General features: G+C 34.1%; 1 protein-coding gene across 1 annotated transcript in view; it reads right to left on the bottom strand.

The window, feature by feature from the left end:
• Nucleotides 1-18,393, bottom strand: part of ZGRF1 (zinc finger GRF-type containing 1) — a 56,591-nt gene that overhangs the window by 34,014 nt on the left and 4,184 nt on the right. Inside the window, exons 2-9 of the mRNA XM_088836166.1 lie at nt 17,093-17,178; nt 16,176-16,259; nt 11,936-11,995; nt 10,338-10,523; nt 7,705-9,895; nt 4,340-4,413; nt 2,526-2,576; nt 891-977 (exon numbers count right to left, since the gene is read on the bottom strand). Coding sequence (XP_088692292.1) covers nt 891-977; nt 2,526-2,576; nt 4,340-4,413; nt 7,705-9,895; nt 10,338-10,523; nt 11,936-11,995; nt 16,176-16,259; nt 17,093-17,161 — 2,802 coding nt within the window. The 5' untranslated portion in view covers nt 17,162-17,178. The remainder of the gene's footprint in view (nt 1-890; nt 978-2,525; nt 2,577-4,339; nt 4,414-7,704; nt 9,896-10,337; nt 10,524-11,935; nt 11,996-16,175; nt 16,260-17,092; nt 17,179-18,393) is intronic.

The raw sequence follows: 18,393 nt of genomic DNA, 5'->3' as shown, positions 1-18,393 counted from the left end.
CACCCACTCAGAGACCTGGTCTGCTTTCAGCCTTCAAGTGGCTTTCTCTGCTGCCCCCTTGAGGGTTGCAGGGTTTTTACTCCACGCAAGGTGACAAAGTCTACCCAGGAGATGGAAAAGTAGTGTGTAGAGTTGAAGGAAAGTATGTAAAGAATGAATTTATTTCTAACTGATAAATTAACAAACTGACAATAATATATAATCTGAACATTCTTACTTAAAAATGAAGATTTTAAACCACACATTTTAAAGGAACTAAAATGCCTCTGGAACAGGAGTTTTGTTGTAAACACTCTGAATTTTAAAATATAACACACATCAATAAAAAAAAAAGTCTAAACCTTTAAAGACTGTATATTTCTACATTGTTTGATGGGGAATACAGATTCTCTATAAGCAAACAGATGCCTTGCTTTCTTTGCCGCTATGTCTATCTTTTCCAGAGGTATGTTGAGTTTTAAGAACAGAATCATTATTTACAAAACCCACCCATATATATCCTGTTATCTCTATCAATTTTTGCTGTGGAGTGGGTAGTACTAAGTAGAGCTTCTACCCATTTAGCCTGAAGTAAAAGTGGTGAAGTAAACTATAGTAAATGAAAAGCTATGGTCATCTTCACTTTGTTCTGCACTGAACGTTCATTAACTGTACTTCATATATATATCATTGAGTTCAATCCCTAGGGTATCCTGTGTATACATAATGCATTAATCAGTAACAGAGAGAGGGCTCAAGACCAAAAAAGGGGTAGCAGTCATTAGTTTCTCTTGTTCTTAAAATCAGGTTAATTCATTGTGCTCACTACCCTGTCTATGAAAACTCTATAAAGTTGTGTAAAAAACATCAGGAGAACATAGTGGGTTAAAAAATCAATTCACAAATTTTACCTTGGGGTCTTTACAGGTTTCTCTCTCCATTTGTTTAGGAATAACAGCTAGAAAAGCAGTCTCTTCTTCACTGCCCGAGGGAAAGGACTAGGATAAAACATCAATTAGTGTGTTAGCTAAAATAATTTCATAGGTGGTTTGTGAATTTGGTGGAAAAATATTCCCAAACTTAAAGTACACGTCATCTCTATCTCGCGTCTCTCTATACATACACACAATAAACTACCCCTGGCAAAGGAGTGCTCTAGCAAAGAAAGGACTATACTAGTTAATTTAAAACCTCAGCATATTAGAAAATTCTAATTCTAAACTTTAATTGAAATCTTCTAAGACAGTATGTTATAAATCCCATACTAAAATTTATGCTAATGCAGATTATTTAATTCAAAAATTAGTGTGAAATTAAAGGAGGAAAATCATAAAGAGTATAATACTTGATTTAAAAAATGAATCATTTTCTAGCAACTATAAAACACAAGATATAGACAACAGCAACTAGTCATTTTTAGTTCAAGTAACTAAAATAGCCATAATTTCTAATGTGAATTATAGACTTAGAGACTTAACAAATGAACTCAACTGTAGGAGTAATTTTATGTTTAATAATTATGAAGAAAAAAATTGTCACTAAAACAGGTAAACTGTATTTCTTCACACAATGGTCACTTTCCTTTTATAACTCTATAAGCACAACTGCTAATCAAGTAGCTCTTAAAAACATTCAACTCATATTTTAGAACTAACATTTTTAATAATTATGAATTTTAAAAATTAATTAGCATTGCATAATATCTTCTAGCTCCTTTGCTGTGTGTGACTAATTACACTTACAGAACTAAAGTGAAGGTGGCATTAATTATATCCTCAAAGAGCACCCTAACTTTAAATTTTGAAAGTTCCTTCTGTCACTACTATATATGAAAAGTTTGTTTCAGAGTTGTAGCAAGAAAGCTAATATAAAAACAAAAATGTACTTTGATATTAATACTAAAGAGATTTAAATTACTTTTTTTTTTGGCAAAAGGTTCTAAGACCTTTTTCATTACTGTGAGATTATAAAATATTTTGCTTTAAAAATATATGACATTTATTTTAAATGGCAACTCATCCTAGAGGGAAAAAGAGTGACAGTGTTAATTTGAAATTTATACTTTGTGATAATTATCACTGAAAAAGTTTAAACCGTATTTTTTTAAGTGAAAAAAAGACAGTAAGAATGTGATCATTTGTAAGTTAAATTAGGAAGCTGCTGTTATGTTATACATTTGATCTTGTAATACTAATATAAGGGTGAAAAATGATTGAGTCACCACAATGAATTTTGTTTTGTTTTGTGCTGTTTTAAGCAACACAGCCTGCAGATGCAGCTGTAACTGTCAATGGCAATTCTTGGATTAGGGAATGCTTGCAAGTTTGCAAAATTAGCTTTATGATAAAAGATTTGTTATTTAACCAAATCCTTTTGGCTACACAGGGCACTTATACAAGCCAGTAGATTCATCTAAATGAGTAGAAAAGGGTAACTAATTACAAATAAATTTGAAAACTGGCAATATAAAACACATATAATTACATGCCATACCTATATATACAGATACAATATCTGATTACATTACATTTTAAAAGTTAACTCACCTGCAAAGACTGAAGTGATTCACTTGGTTCAGCTTCATTTGTTTTTATCATCTTAGGAATAGAATATTAATATAAACCAAAAGGTAATAGTAAGTTAGAAAATAAAAAATAAAGGACACCATTACTAGTAATCAAAGAAATAAAAGGTAAGTGTTGTTTAAATACTATTTCACTTAGGAAGAATTTTAAAAGATCTTAGTACTGGTAAATATAAAGTGAAACAAATATTCATATAGTAAAACATTAAAATATTTCAATCTGACATATCAACATCTAAGAAAATTTTTCTTGGCCTTTCAAATTATCAGTTCCACTTCTGAGAATCAAATCTAAGGAAACACTTTAAAATGTAAATAATCATTTACGTGCAAAATTATCTACTAAAGTTTTATTTACAAAAGCAAAATGCTAGAAATAATCTAAATGTCCAAAATAGGGAACTGCTTGTCCAAAGCATAGGATATTCACAGGATGGAATGATAAGTAACCTTTAAAAGGTACATTTAAGAGTTTTTAATAATGTGAGAAAATAAAATACGATATTAAGCAGAAAGGATATAAAACTATTTAGAAAGGACATAAAACTATTTGTTCCCATTAATCTAACCACATTTTTTAATACGCCAAAAAAAGCTGAAACTATTAACAGTAATTATCTCCAGGTGATATACATCCTAAGTCGCTTCAGTCATGTCTGACTCTTGAGACTCTACGGACTGTAGCCTGCCAGGCTGCTCTGTCCAAGGGATTCTCCAGGCGAGAATACTGGAGTGGTTTGCCATTTCCTCCTCCAGGGGATCTTCCTGAACAAGGGATCAAACCCATGTCTCTTACATCTCTTGCACTGGCAGGAAGGTTCTTTACCATTCAGGTGGTTTGGTAAGTTTTATTTTTTTACCTTTTTCTATATTTAAAAAATGAGGAAAAAATTGATATTATTTTTTAAAAAAGAGTAACATGAAAAATAAAATATGATACAAACTAGGGGTAAATGAAACAATAAAAGAATTGTTTCTTCAAACATGCTAAAAGCATCTTCACTGGGAAACACTAATTTAGATAATTTATTCTAGAATTTCAGTTCACCCTAATTAGTATTATTATTTTTTACATTATTTCCATGGTTCCCAAACTGGTGTAACAAGATACTTTGGGGTGCTTCAGTGTACTCAATGGGGGCTCCACAAGATGATTTAAATTTGAGGGAAACACCGTGTCATTAGATAAATGTCAGAAGCTGAACAAATTACTAACTCATGGTAGCTCAGTTTCAACATCAAATTTCCTGTCATTTCTGTCAGTGACATCTTATCTTTGTGATGCTGGGTTTTAGGAAATTGCTGTGATTAAAAATCAATCACCATGCAGAAATGAGTGTGGACCTAGAAACTGAATCTATTCCAAGGTTTGAGAAACTGGACAGTGTCCAACAAGTACATGCACTCCATTAGTAAATGTTTAAAAATAAAATGCTTATTGTAATCATTTCACAATCATATATGCATATCATATATCAAGTCATTATGTTATATATCTTAAACTAATACAATGTTATTCTGTTAATTATATCTCCATAAAACTGGAAAGAAAAACCAAAATGCTTGCCGAGTTAATCAGGCATGGTAAGTTTTTAATACTACTAACTAAATAAATCGAACTGCTAGGTATATTCCTTTGGCCAAGCAATGCATAAAATCACTGAGATACCAGGGATACCAAGATAGCTTCAAACCCTCGGTATTTTTATAATATCATTACAAATTCTAGAGCATTCTATACGAAAATAATAAATATACTGACAGAAAAAAATGTACCTGATGAGGATCCTGGTTCAGATGAGGAGACTTTGGTATAGCTTGTGAAACTACTGTAGTCAATGGTTTCCCAGCTATAATGGACAAAATCCAGTGATCTTATTCATCAAACATATAGTAGTGCTCTACAAGTTTTTAAAATTTATTTCTAAAACTGAGTGAAACAAGGAACGTCACCATTATTTTGAGATTACAGTATGCCAGACACTGGGGAAATAGCAGTGAACAAAACAAACAAGATCCCTTGAAAACAGAGGGACACAGAAGGTAAATAAATTCAGCTTGTGATACAAAAGACTTTCACAACACAGGGCAATATGATAGAGTGGTTTTAGCAGGATGATCTGGAGAGATCTCTCATGGGAAGAAATGCTGAAACCTGAGGATAAAACCGGCTATGCAGGAATAAAGGTGTTCAGGCAAAAGGCAAAAGAAGTGTCAAGACTCTGAGACAGAAAAGCTGGTAAGGCAGCAGAATGGAAAGGAGGACGGGGGCTAAGTCAAAACACCTTATCAGTTATCTGTTTAAAATGGGATTTTTTTTTCCCTTAAAAGAAATCCAATAATCTCAGTTTCTTCTGAAGTCACCAATAAGACTATAATTTTTAAGTGATTACTTCTGGTAAAAACAAACAAACATAACTATATCCAGTGTAAACTTCATTTTTTACCAGTTATTATTTTTGGTTTCATTATTTTCCTGTAAACATTCAGACAATATTTAAATGAAACAAAAATTTTGGAACTTGAACTTATTTATAAAAAGAATTTTTAAAAGGCACTGGATGAAAATTATTTTTTCCTTCACTGCCTTCACTCAAGAATAAACTTCTAACTTAACATTTCTAAAATATATCCCATTATCTCACAAAAAACTTTTAACATATTGGATAAAATGTGTTTTGCTTTTTGTTTTTTAACATTTTCACACATCCTAAAATGGTGGTAAAGATTCTTCTCTAATTCTGAATTAAAATCCATGAAATCATTTGTTATATTCCAATAAGAAATTCCATCTCCTCAAACTGTCTCAAGAAAACCAACTTAATCATTTTTTAGAGAAACATCTGTCAGAAAATACAGTCGATCCTCATTATTCACAGATCCTACTTACTAAAATTTATTTGTAACCCCCAAATCAAAGCTATATTTCTGAGGTCATTTGCAGACATGCAGAACTATGAAAAAATGAGTTTCTTGATGTGCACATTCCCAGCTGAGGTGGAACAAGGAGACATTCCGCCTTCTAATTTCAGCTCTCCTGCTATAAGTGTCCCTTTCATGATCTATTTAGCACATTTTTCATAGCTGAGGGCTTTTTATTAGTGACTTTGGTATTTAAAATGTTTCCTAAGTGTAGTGCTGCCTAGTGTTCCAAACTGCAAGAAGGCTATGGTGTCCCTCATGTAGAAAACAAGTGATAAGTTTCATTCAGGCATCAGTTAGAGAGTGCTGTTGGTCATAACTTCAGTGTTAATCAATCACTAGTATATATTAAGTAAGGCATCTTTAAATGGAAACACACATAAAACAAGGTTTTACCACCATAGGCATATACCCTGAGGAAACCAGGGTTGAAAAAGACACATGTATCCCATTGTCCACTGAAGCACTATTTATAATAGCTGGAACATAAAAGCAACCTAGATGCCCATTGACAGATGAATGGATAAAGAACTTGTGGTACATATACACAATGGAATATTATTCAGCCATAAAAAGGAACACACTTGAGTCAGTTCTGATGAGGTGGATGAACCTAGAACCTATTACACAGAGTGAAGTAAGTCAGAAAGAGAAAGATAAATATTGTATTCTAACGCACCTAGAAAAATGGTTCTCAAGAATTTACAGGGCAGCAAAGGAGGAACAGACATAGAGAAGAGACTTATGGACCTGGGGAGAGTGGAGGAGAGGGTGAGATTATTGAGAGAGTAACGTGGAAACTTCTATTACCATATGTAAAATAGAGAGCCAATAGGAATTTGCTGTACGGCTCAGGAAACTCAAACAGGGGCTCTGTATCAACTTAGAGGGGTAGGATGGGGAGGGAAGTGGGAGGGAGTTTCAAGAGGGAGGGGATATATGTATACCTATGGTTGAGTCATGTTGAGGTTTGACAGAAAACAACAAAATTCTGTAAAGCAATTCCTTCAATAAAAAAAATAAATAAAAAACCAAGGTTTTATACTGATTAGCTGATGAAAATGCTCTGACCAGATGTTTGAAGGAAACTAACCCTGCATTTCTCCTACCCTTCCTTTCTCCTAAAAGCAATGGCCTACTGTTCACTAATTTACTGTTTGGTAACTTTATAGCACATATATCACACAAATAATGAGAATTAACTACAATCTTCTTCTCCAACTTGATGAGAAAAAAGAAAAAATTTCCCATAACTAAAATCTATAATTCCTAAATCTTATATTAGAAATTTATGTCTTTATCTGATATTGCATAACTACATCTACCCACATTTATTTTTCGATAGTTTTTATTTTTAATTTTTTAGAAAATAAAATACTAACCATCAAATTTAACTACATTAAAAAAACATTTTCTAGGTACAATAATTTATTTCTATTTTTCTCAGGGATTCCTTGAGATAGTCAAATAAGAGTTCAATTTTAACTTTTGAATATTATAAAGTACATTGTTCATTCATTCATATGTACACAATATTAATTATGTCCTACGTTAGTTTTCTTTAAAAGATATACTGTTGGCAAATACCATAATCCAAGTCGAAAGGCCAATCAATAACATACTGAAGAAAATATTTGTAACATATATCATAGATAAAGGGTTGATATTTCTAATATTTAAAGAATTCTTCCAAGTAAAAGAGTATAGAAAGACTAACAACTATGAAAAGACTGGATAAAAAGGTAGAACAGACAGTTCAAGAAAAAAGACAAATGATGTTTAAGTATATGAAAAGCTCAATTTCACTTGTAGTAATAGAAATACAAATTTAAAATACACTCTCATTTCTCATCTATTAGATTGGTAAAAATTCAAAAGCTTGGCAACACACTCTATTGGCAATGCTATGCTGAAACAGGCACTCTCATACATTATTAGTGGGAGTGAGAAATGGTATGATTCCTTTGAGGGAATTTTGAAGTATCTAACAGACACACATTTACTCAACAAACCTATTGCTAGGAATTTGCCCTGAAGACACACCTGCAATAACATGAAAAAAACCCATAGAGTTATACAGATATAAAAGGTTACTCATTGTCACATTATTTGCAATAACAAAATACTGGAGACTGGTTCACGAATGATGGTTCGACCACACAGTAAAATATTACACAGCTGTAAACAAATAAAATGAAGATGAAACCCGCTATTCTAACCTTCAGGACTGCTATCTGGCTCATATGTCTGCAGAGTTCCTTGTTGTTTAAAGGAGATATTTTTCTTTTTCAATACTTCCAAACCTTCCAAAGCTGTACTGTGTTCAGTCAATGATTTTAAGAGAGAAATGCTATTTACTAATCCAGAAATTTCTGAAGAATTTCTAAGATTATTCCAGTATTGTTTGCTTTCTCCAGAAGTTTCTACATCAATATGGTCCTGGGATAAACTTCGACTCCTTCCCACATCTTCAGATTCAGAAATATGTGATTCTGTGTCTTTGGAAATATGTGTTTTTCCCAAAGGGTAACAGAAAGAATTGGAAGCTTGGGTCTGTGATTTATCAAGTGCAATGCATTCTTTAGAGTGAATCTGTTTGGCATTTAATAGCTGGATACTGTTGCCACTGCTAGAGGTTAATGGTAAAACCCGATTGGTATTTTTGTCTAAGTCACTTCCCATAATAAAAGGCCGAGTTTGAGCCTGTTCTGAAAATAGGTTGTTTTCAGGTTTCTGATCAGAGGCTATGTTTAAAAAATGAGGAGTATGTAAATTTGTGTTCATACTTTCAGATTTACTTGGGAAGGAAGCACTAATGGATTTATTAGCGCCTTCATCATTTTCTACATATCTGTCATCAGTCCACTCTAAAGATGAGTCAAAATTGCTTAATGTGTCACTACAAACTTCCTTTACTTCTTCTCCAGTGTTTCCAGCCTTCCAAGTTTCTGTGTCATAACCTACACAAGTTTTATCACAAAACTGTGAAAGCAGAATCTCTTTCATGGGAAATGTCTCTGAAAGTTTGCCCCCAATAGACGTTAAGAGAGGCAGATGCTCACTGCCAACTTCTTTACAGCTTATATTCTCACATCTTGAATTGCTGCTATTAACCAAAGTTGAATCCTCTGAATCCTGGAAAATTTTGCTGCTTTCCTGTGATTCCTCTTCACTGTCACTGGTTTCGAAATTGTTTAGATTAAATGTGACTTCCATAAGTGGCTGTGATATGTCACTCATGGGTTCATGAATACTACTAAGGCTTTCATTGTTAGTACTACTTTTAGAAAATATATCATCAGAGATCCCAGAATTGTTACTTAGTGAAGATTCAATTTGTAGATGTTCATACTTCTTTTCTGGTGTTCCATTTATATTTATCTCCTGTGCTTTTTCTCTAAGAAGAATTGATTTGTTTTTGCCTATCTGGTCATTTTGATCAACAGATCTTTTATTATTTTTTTGAATGTCAGAATCTAATAATAAGCCATCATTTACTACAATGCTACAATTCATTGGTAAGCTACTGTTTTCATAGAATGAAGGAATTTCCAGTTTTCCTTCTTGATCCCAGGATTGATCATTATCATCTATTGGTTTATCTTCATTATACCTTTTTCCCTTTTCAGCACATGTTTCAAAGAACTGGATCCTTTTTTGCATCGAAAGGTCTTTCAAGTTTAAATTACCTTCTTGGGTCTTGGGTTTCTTTTCTATATCTTTTCCATCTACTGTAGAAGAATGTACAGGTGAACTCTGTGAGGATAAATACATGGCCCACCGGCTTGTATTTCTCATGGGATTTTCTGATTGATACTGGTTGTGTAAACTTTCTGTATTCTTCACTTCAGCATACTCTTCGTGTTCAATTAAGCAATTTGATTCAGTAGGAATTTCTAAACTTCCTTGTGGTTGTATCTGAGGGAAATGTCCTATAATCTCAGAATTTAGCTGCTTAGACGTACTTGTGGATGTGGACTTCAGAAGAGCTAATATCTGGGCTTTGCTTCTAATGTTTTGTGAAACTCCTAAACTGTGAGATACCAAACTATCTCTTTTCATGGACTCATCGGTCAGTAAAGAATCTGAATGCTTATTTACAGAAATGACAGGAGAGCAAACATAATTTTCTTCACATAGGACTTCTGGGTTAATCTTGAAGGATGGAGTAGAGATAACGGAAGAAAAAGGTGTGCCATTTCGCTCTCTGTTCTTGTAAGTGACAGTGTTCTCAGAGTCTGTTGGCATATTACTTGTATCTTTCTTTCCAATTGTAGAAAACAAAGGAGGTGTGCTGTACAATGGAGAAAGAAAAACAGGACCGGGTTTCTCAGACTCAAGTGAAGCAGCTGGTTCACTATTTTCTGTAATAACCGTTTTCTTTGGCACTTGACGTGGTCCTTGAAAACCCTAAAAATATTAAACAATTATTAGCTGTTCTATAGACGATAAAGAAAATATAAAATGAACTGGCTAAAATAGAAAAAAGAATGTGCATGTTTTACAAGATAAAGTAATAATTAAGATATAAATTTTGGGGAACTTCCCTGGTGGTCCAGTGGCTAAGACTGCGCTACCAATGCAGGGGGCCTGGGTTTGATCCCTGGTCAGGGAACTAGATCCCACATGCCATAACTAAGACCCAGCATAGCCAAAAAAAAAAGATATAAATATTGCTATGCTAAAATGCAAACACTCATTTGTATTAAGATTAGAGTTTACTTCCTTTCTACCATAGTCTATACTATGAAGTACTGTTTTAATCATACAGTACAACAGCTTCACAATTCACTACTTCTTAAAATGATTTATAAATATATATCAATTTATTATTTTCAACAGAGAAACTTACAGTGAACTTCCTTTTTAAACCAGCAGGCTGACACCCAAGGGATCGGCCAGAAGACATAAACCTCTTTGAATTTAATGCTGGGGCTTTTTCAATGACATCCTGCTTGACAGCTGTGCTTCCAGCAACTTTAACCTCCTCAACTGTGATTAGGTACCGATCACTTTCTAAATCATCTCCAGGTTTAACCTAAATTTTAAAGAATAAACATCAAAATCATATATGTTTAATTATTTGATTATATATATGTTGCAATAAGCTTCTAGCACAGGCAAAGACACAATGGATATTCAATAAATAGTTGCTAAATGAATCAATAACTAAATTATTTATTACTATATACTAGTTAACTATCAACAAGCACACAAAAAAGTAATACAACAAAATAAATTCACTAATTTGTTTATTCAACAATGCATATTAAGGATTATATGAGCACTTTTGCAACATGCTAGGGATACAAAGACAAACAAGAAAACTATGCTTCATCTCAAGGATATCACTTAGAATTCATAAAGTTAAATGTAATTCTTAAATCAGAACCATTAAATAATCAATTATATATATCTTTATAAATTAATTTAATTAGATACATAAAATTATCACAAATTATTATAACTATTACTTAAATAATTATATTCTAAAATAGCAACTCTAATCACTTTAATAAACAGAATACAGTACTATCACCATTTCAGACTGCAACATAAAAAGATTATCAACCTGGTTGGTAATATGCAAAATCTGTGTCTTATCACAGATAAGGTACTCAATCTTTACTCATGAAATAACTTTAAATGAAATAACAATAACCACCATCAATTAAGTATCTACTAAAATAATGCTCCTCCTAGACCCTCTTTTGATAAATACATAAATTCCACCACCATTTTTGTCATAAAATTTTAAAACAGATTAAGTACCATGGCCAAAATAAAAACAATGATAATAAAAATATACATTTTAGCACTTTGAGAATCACTGTACTAAACCGCAAGGCACTTTACCTAAGCTATTTCTAAGTTTCTGACCAATCAAGTAGAATATGCGCATGGTCCTCATTTTATAGTAGAGAAGGTGAACACAGAGAGGTTAGGTTAGCTAGGAAGTATGTGAAAGTGGGAAATAAATCCAGAACACACAACTTCTACTACCCCTATTCTTTATACTAAAATATGCTTTTGGTTCCCTTTTCTTCCTTCTCCAGAGAAAAACATAAATATTTGAGAAAATATTTTAAATAAGAATAATTTCACAAAATATATCCCACTGTAGTTCTCTGCTTATCAAAACCAGATAACAGAGTTAGAATAACTTTCTTAGTTCAAATCCCAGCCTTACCACTTTAACTCTATAAATATGGGTAAATTATTTAATCTTTCAGTACTATATGCTTAGTCTATTAAAATCACAGGGCTGTATAAAGATTAAATGAAACAATATCTAAAAGCCTTTAGCAGAGTCTAGCTAATAATAAATATTCAATAAATACTATCTATAATGACTAATATTAGTACCATTACTATACTATTTAACAATATTCACAAAGGGAGTAAAAGATTTTTTAACAATAGCTTAAAAATAAGATATATTAAAAATACCTCAAGGCACTTAAGAAATAAACTCTCCAAACATCCTCCTTTGTCATCATATAAAATTGCCTATATTAAAACAAAACAAATATTAACAATGTTTAAAAAAAAAGGACACAACATAATTCTACTTTTCTTAAATATCTTCAAAGCAAATAAAAAGTTGTTATGTAAGTAAATCATGTCTTGAAGGATTACCCACTTTGTAAACTTGGATTAGAAAGTGCATCTATCTCAAATACTAATCATCCATTCAGTGTCTGTAAGAGAGCAAAGGCATACACATAAATTCAAGAAATTAATCCCTAACAGGAGAATCTTAGAATGAAACTGGGAGAAAACAGAATTGGAATAAGCTACAGGAGGCAATCAGGAAACAGTATCAATAAAGAGCTTATTGTGACGGTGTGATATGAAGGGTCAAGGAGATTATTAGAACTTGAAATAAGTCCTCAGCAATGGGATAAGACAATTGTTTGAGGCATAAAAAGTAAAACCTACTGAATGTGCAGGATACGGGAGGAAAAGGAAACTAAGGTGATGATCATTTTCTGGCTTTCTCCTGTGTCTCTCTAGCTCTCTAGCCATGCTGCTCGCTGTTCAGTCGTTCAGTCATGTCTGACTCTTTGCGACCCCATGGACTGCAGCAAGCCAGGCCTCCCTGTCCCTCACCATCTCTCGAAGCTTGCCAAGTTCATGTCCACTGCATCAGAGATGCCATCCAGCCATCTCATCCTCTGATGCCCTCTTCTCCTTCTGCTTTCAATCTTCCCAGCAACAGGGACTTTTCCAATGAGTCAGCTGTTTGCATCGGGTGACCAAAATACTGGAGCTTCAGCATAAGCCCTTCCAGTGAGTATTCAGTGTTGATTTCCGTTAAGACTAACTGATTTGACCTCCTTGCTGTCCAGGGTACTTTCAGGAGTCTTCTCCAGCACCACAGTTTGAAAGCATCAATTCTTTGGTGCTCTGTCTTCTTTACAATCCAGCTCTCACAACCGTACAATTGTACGCGGCCACTGGGAAGACTATAGCCTTGACTATAAGGACCTTTGTCAGCAGAGTAATGTCTCTGCTTTTCCACGTTGTCTAGGTTTGTCATAGCTTTCCTGCCGAAAAGCAATCATCTGCTGATTTCATGGCTGCAGTCACCATCTGCAGTGATTTTGAGGTCCAAGAAGAGAAAAATCTGTCACTATTTCCACCTTTTCCCCTTCTATTTGCCATGCAGTAATGAGGCTGGATGCCATGATCTTAGTTTTTTTAATAGTTTTAAGCCGGATCTTTCACTTTTCTCCTTCACCCTCATTATCAAGAGGCTCTTTAGTTCCTCTTTGCTTTCTGCTATTAGAACAGTATCATCTACATATCTGAGGTTGTTGCTGTTTCTCCCGCCTGTCTTAATTCCAGCTTGTAACTCATTCAGCCCGGCATTTCTCATGATGTGCTCAGCGTGTAGATTAAATAAACAGGGTGACGGCAAACAGCCCTGTCATACTCCTTTCTCAATCTTGAATCAATCAGTTGTCCCTTACCGAGTTCTAACTGTTGCTTCTTGACCCACAAACAGGTTTCTCAGGAGACAGGTAAGATGGTCTGTATTCCTGTCTCTTTAAGAGCTTTCCACAGTTTGTTATGATCCATACAGTCAAAGGCTTTAGCCTAGTTGATGAAACAAGAGTTTCAAAATGAAACTCAAAATCTTCATTGTTCCCTCTAAATGTGCTTTTCTTTTTCAGAGATCCTATCTCACTCAGTACCATGATCATAATACAGAAACCTAAAAGTCTGGATTCTCCTCTCCTTCATATCCAAGACCTTCAGATTCTATATTTTCACAATTTCTATTATCATTTCTCTCCATTGTCAATGCTAATGCCTGCATGGTAAGAGCCCCATTACGTTTTGTCTATATTATTCTACAATCTCTTTATTATAAGTCTTTCTAAATCCAATCTTTCATCCTACCTCACTTAAAAGGTATGTTAGACATAGCTGCCAAAGGGATCTTTCTAAAAATAGAAACATGATTATGTCATTCTTCTGCTCCTAATTCTTCACTGGCACCTCAGGTTGAGCACATAAAGTCCTTTATAATATGCCTCTGGCCCATGTCTTTAGCTGTATCTTCTACAGTTTTCCAACATGGACACTTATTCCAGCCACAGTCAATTGTTTCTAGTTCCCAGAAGTGTTTCACACTGTGCTACAACACCTCCACATTGTTACAGCCATGACACCATGCTCAGCTTCCTTCCCTCAAACCTATCAACTTTGTTTACAAAATGAAACAAATACTCAAAAGAATACTCTTCATCCAGAAAGATTTCTTTGAACCAAAGTCAAATTTTGACATCTCTTATTTATCATCTCATAGAACCTTAAGCTTATCTCTGCACATATTTTAAGTATTAGGCTCTTAGATAAAAATTAGATAAAAGTCGCTTGAAGGCAAAATCTGTCTAACAGTAGTTACTATTCACTGCATGCTTTAAATGTGCCTGGTACCTCGTTAAGAGCTTTGTTTCCTTACAAGTAGTCTTTCTATATTAAAGTTTCTTTGACTGATAATTTCAGAGTGATAGATATGTATAAGTAGAATAAGGACGGAATATGGAGATCTTTAACTGCTGGCTTCATTCAGGAGGATACAATCTTGCTAATGTGTCCAATATGTTATCAACTCATCTGTAATAAAGTTCTTCTTTTAAATTTGATAATAGTAAGAGAAACAATAGAACCCACATCTCCTGCATTGGCAGGTGGATTCTTTGCCACTGAGCCACCTGGGAAGTCCAAAATATACAATAGATGCAGGTTCAAACCCTGGGACGAGAAGATCCCCTGGAGAAGGAAATGGCAACCCACTCCAGGATTCTTGCCTGGAAAATCCCATAGACAGAGGAGACTGGTGGGCAATAGTCCATGGGATCACAAAGAGACACAACTCAGCAACTAAAAAACAATTGTTTATTTGCTGAGAGTAAATCTTAAAAGTCCTCATCACAAGGAAAAGAAAAAGAAGTTTTCTAACTATGGATGGTGATGGATGGGAAATAGACTTACTGTGATCATTCTGTAATGTATGCACATATCAAATCATTAACACTTGAAACTAAAATAATGACATGTCAAAAATATACCTCAATAAAATAAATGACTACAGCAGATTGCTCTCCCTCATCCCTTCAGTGGAAGGCCTATATAGAACAAAAAGGCCCAGTAAGAGAAAAATCTTGCCTGTCTTTGAACTGAGACATCAGTTTTTCCCTAACATATAACTCAAACTGAAATATTGGCTCTTCCTGGGTGTCAGGCCTGTTGGCATAAACACTAAAACCACATTATTAATTCTCATGGGTCTCCAGCTTGCCAACTACAATGCTGGAACTTGTCAGCCTCCACAATCACATTACACCATTCCTTCCAATAAATCTCCCTTTCCTCCATAGAGAGACAGAGATAATTTTTGTATCTTTATACATCTCTACAAAAGCATGAAGGCCTGAGTCCTGAATAAAAATTTTAATCATGGGAAGACAATTAGCCAGCAAAAAATACTTAGAAGTGGACAGTAAGCAACATTAGGAGAGTGTGGTGTCACAGAAGTCAAATGAAGAAGAGGTGATATGATGAATGAGGAGACAAGGGTATTAAATAAGGTCGTGAGAACAGATAAGAGTAGAACATTTAAATCTGACAGATGACGATAATGATAATCAGGGTGGGAAAAGAAACCATACAAGGATCACTATATCTAGGAGGGTCAAAGATTTATCCTAGTAAATAGTTCTCTCAAAACTTGATAGGATATCAGAAAATAATGAACAAAATCCAAAAACAGAAAAGAATCCTACACATAATTTCAGAAATTGGCAGCTTTTCTAAAATATGTCAACTCTATATGTACCATTACACTGTGAGCATTATTGTGGTATAAATATATTTTTTAGTAGCTTTTTCGGTATAGTTAAACTCTTACTACTGCAAAGAAAAAAAAGTGCCAAAATTCCTAAAAAGTTTCATATAAAATCTGATTTTTAAAAAAAATCAAAGGAAATTAAATAGTATTAACTGAGCTTTTATAATCCAAAAATTAATCACTGTGATATAGGAATCATTTGACAACTTCTGTTTTCACATCACATCAGCTTATGGACATATCTAAGATTTTATCTACAGACTTTTATTAATATTCAATCAAAAGAACCCAACTTTTAGACTCCTTAGTCCACTGTTTTGCACTTACTTTGTTTCCTAAGTAAGGAGTGATCTTCAGAATTCCATCTTGCCACACTTTTGACTTCTTCATCTTTTGATGAGTATATAGTACCTTATTTCCAAAAGTATAAAAGAAAGAAATGGTTTCTACTTACATGTATATTTTTATACCCTTCCTTTATACAAAAAATATGTAAGACATCACAAGGATCTTTTATTTATCAAAATAAAAGCACGGATATCATAACAATGAAACATCAGTTTGAAAAAAAAGAAAGAAACCTGGTTGTAAAAGACAATGGAGGGGAGAAAGGAGAGGTAAGAGTATAAAAGGGTCCTGACACCAAACAGGTTAAGAACCATTAATCTAGGAACAGATGTGCCAGTCTTTCAAGAGAAAGAATTATTTCCTGGTTCCAAGCTTCCAAAGAATTTGTTCCAAAGAACTTTGCATAACCAATGTGCACTCTAGGCAAAATACAGGGTTGCCAGACAGAATACAGGGCAATGTTTAAGAGATGCATACTTGTACTAAAAAATTATTCACTGTTTATCTGGAATTCAAACTTAGCAGACTGTCCTGTTTTAGGTTGGGTTTTTGTTTTTTGTTTCTATTCGGTCGCACTAGGTCTCAGTTGCAGCATGTGGGATCTTCTGTCCTTACTGTGGCGTGCAGGATCCTTAATTGTGGCATGCAGGATCCTTAATTGTGGCATGTGAACTCTTAATTGCAACACATGGGATCTATTTCCCTGACCAGGGATCGAACCTGGACTCCTTGCCTTGGGAGCAAGGAGTCTTAGCCATTGGATCACCAGGAAAGTCCCAGGTTTGGGGTTTTTTGTAAAAATTTATTTTAGGTTTTTTAGCTAAATCTGGCAAAACATTTGTGAAATATGAAAGGAAGGAAGGAAAAAGGAAACAGTGAAAACAAATAAGACTTACGATAAATTCTTGGCTTTCCATTGTCTCTTCTGAAACTATAGTCAGGTCCAGAAAATAATCAGTGGTCATTCAACTATTTATAGCACCTAAAATGAAAAATGACAAATATTCAACCCTGATGAACAGAATAAGTATCAACTACAATTTTTCCCCACGAACTCCTGACCAGAGAGAGGTATTTAAGTGCTGAGACTATGTAATTACCAAGGAAAACACACATGTAGGGAATTCCCTGGCAGTCCAGTGGTTTGCACTCTGTGCTTTCACTGCAAAGGGCCTGGTATGAATCACTGGTCAGGGAACTAAGATCCCACAAGCTTCCAGGGTAAGCCAAAAGAAAAAAAAAAAAAAAACAACCCACAGATGTAATCAAACTATCTGCCACTGAGGACCCAACAGAATAGTGACACCACACTGTGGAAAAAGAATTTTCCAAGTAAAGAGAAAACTAAGTAAAATATATAAAATAATGAGTAGGCTGCAGACATTTTTCCAGATGCCATAATATGTATCAGAAAATTGATTCTCCCCTCCCCCAGAAGCTTGGTTTCTCTGAGAAAGAGCTTCAATTTCTAAAATTCTCTGAATTGCTACGATCACCACAAGATGGCCCCCTTGCATTTCAAATTTTTCCTTTTACATTTTCAGTCAGTGCAACATAGTATCTAAAACCAAATATACATTGTAATACCTCTCCAAGAAAAAACTTTTTCAATATAATTGCAACGAGTACTGAACTTATCCCATGCTATTGAATAAAATTGTTATTGTGGGCAAATCTGGAAATCTAAAATAACTGACAAGGAACTGAAGAATAGAGATGCCAAAGTATTATTATTTTAACCACTGCCTCAGATCCCTGGGCCAACAGCATTAGCAACACCTGGGAGCTAGTTAGAAATTCAAATCCTTGAGTCTTGACCTATTAAATCATAAAGGCTGGCATTGGGGTCCAGTACCTGTAATTTAAAAAACACTGCAGGTGACAGTGATACACACTCAAGTTTCAAACCTACAGGTATTCAATAAAGCAACAATTTGCAATTCTGGATTAACTTCATCCTATATACATATAAAATGTATAAAAACAGGCCACCTACATGTTATTTATAAATCACATATATTTAGTACTTACTGTGTACTATGTATTGTGTGTACATAGCACTAGGCCAAGATACTAAAATGAACAAAATACTACTCCTAGTCTCAAGGAATTTTCAGTATAACAGGGTAATAAACAGTAATTACAAAAAATATAGAAAGAAAAGCACTGGAGGGGCACCCAACTCAGTCGAGGGCAT

The sequence above is a fragment of the Moschus berezovskii genome, chromosome 5 (assembly GCF_049115385.1).
Source record: "Moschus berezovskii isolate FMDL1 chromosome 5, NW_MosBer_1.0, whole genome shotgun sequence".
Taxonomy (NCBI): Eukaryota; Metazoa; Chordata; class Mammalia; order Artiodactyla; family Moschidae; genus Moschus; species Moschus berezovskii.
This window is presented reverse-complemented; position numbering and strand designations above follow the sequence as displayed.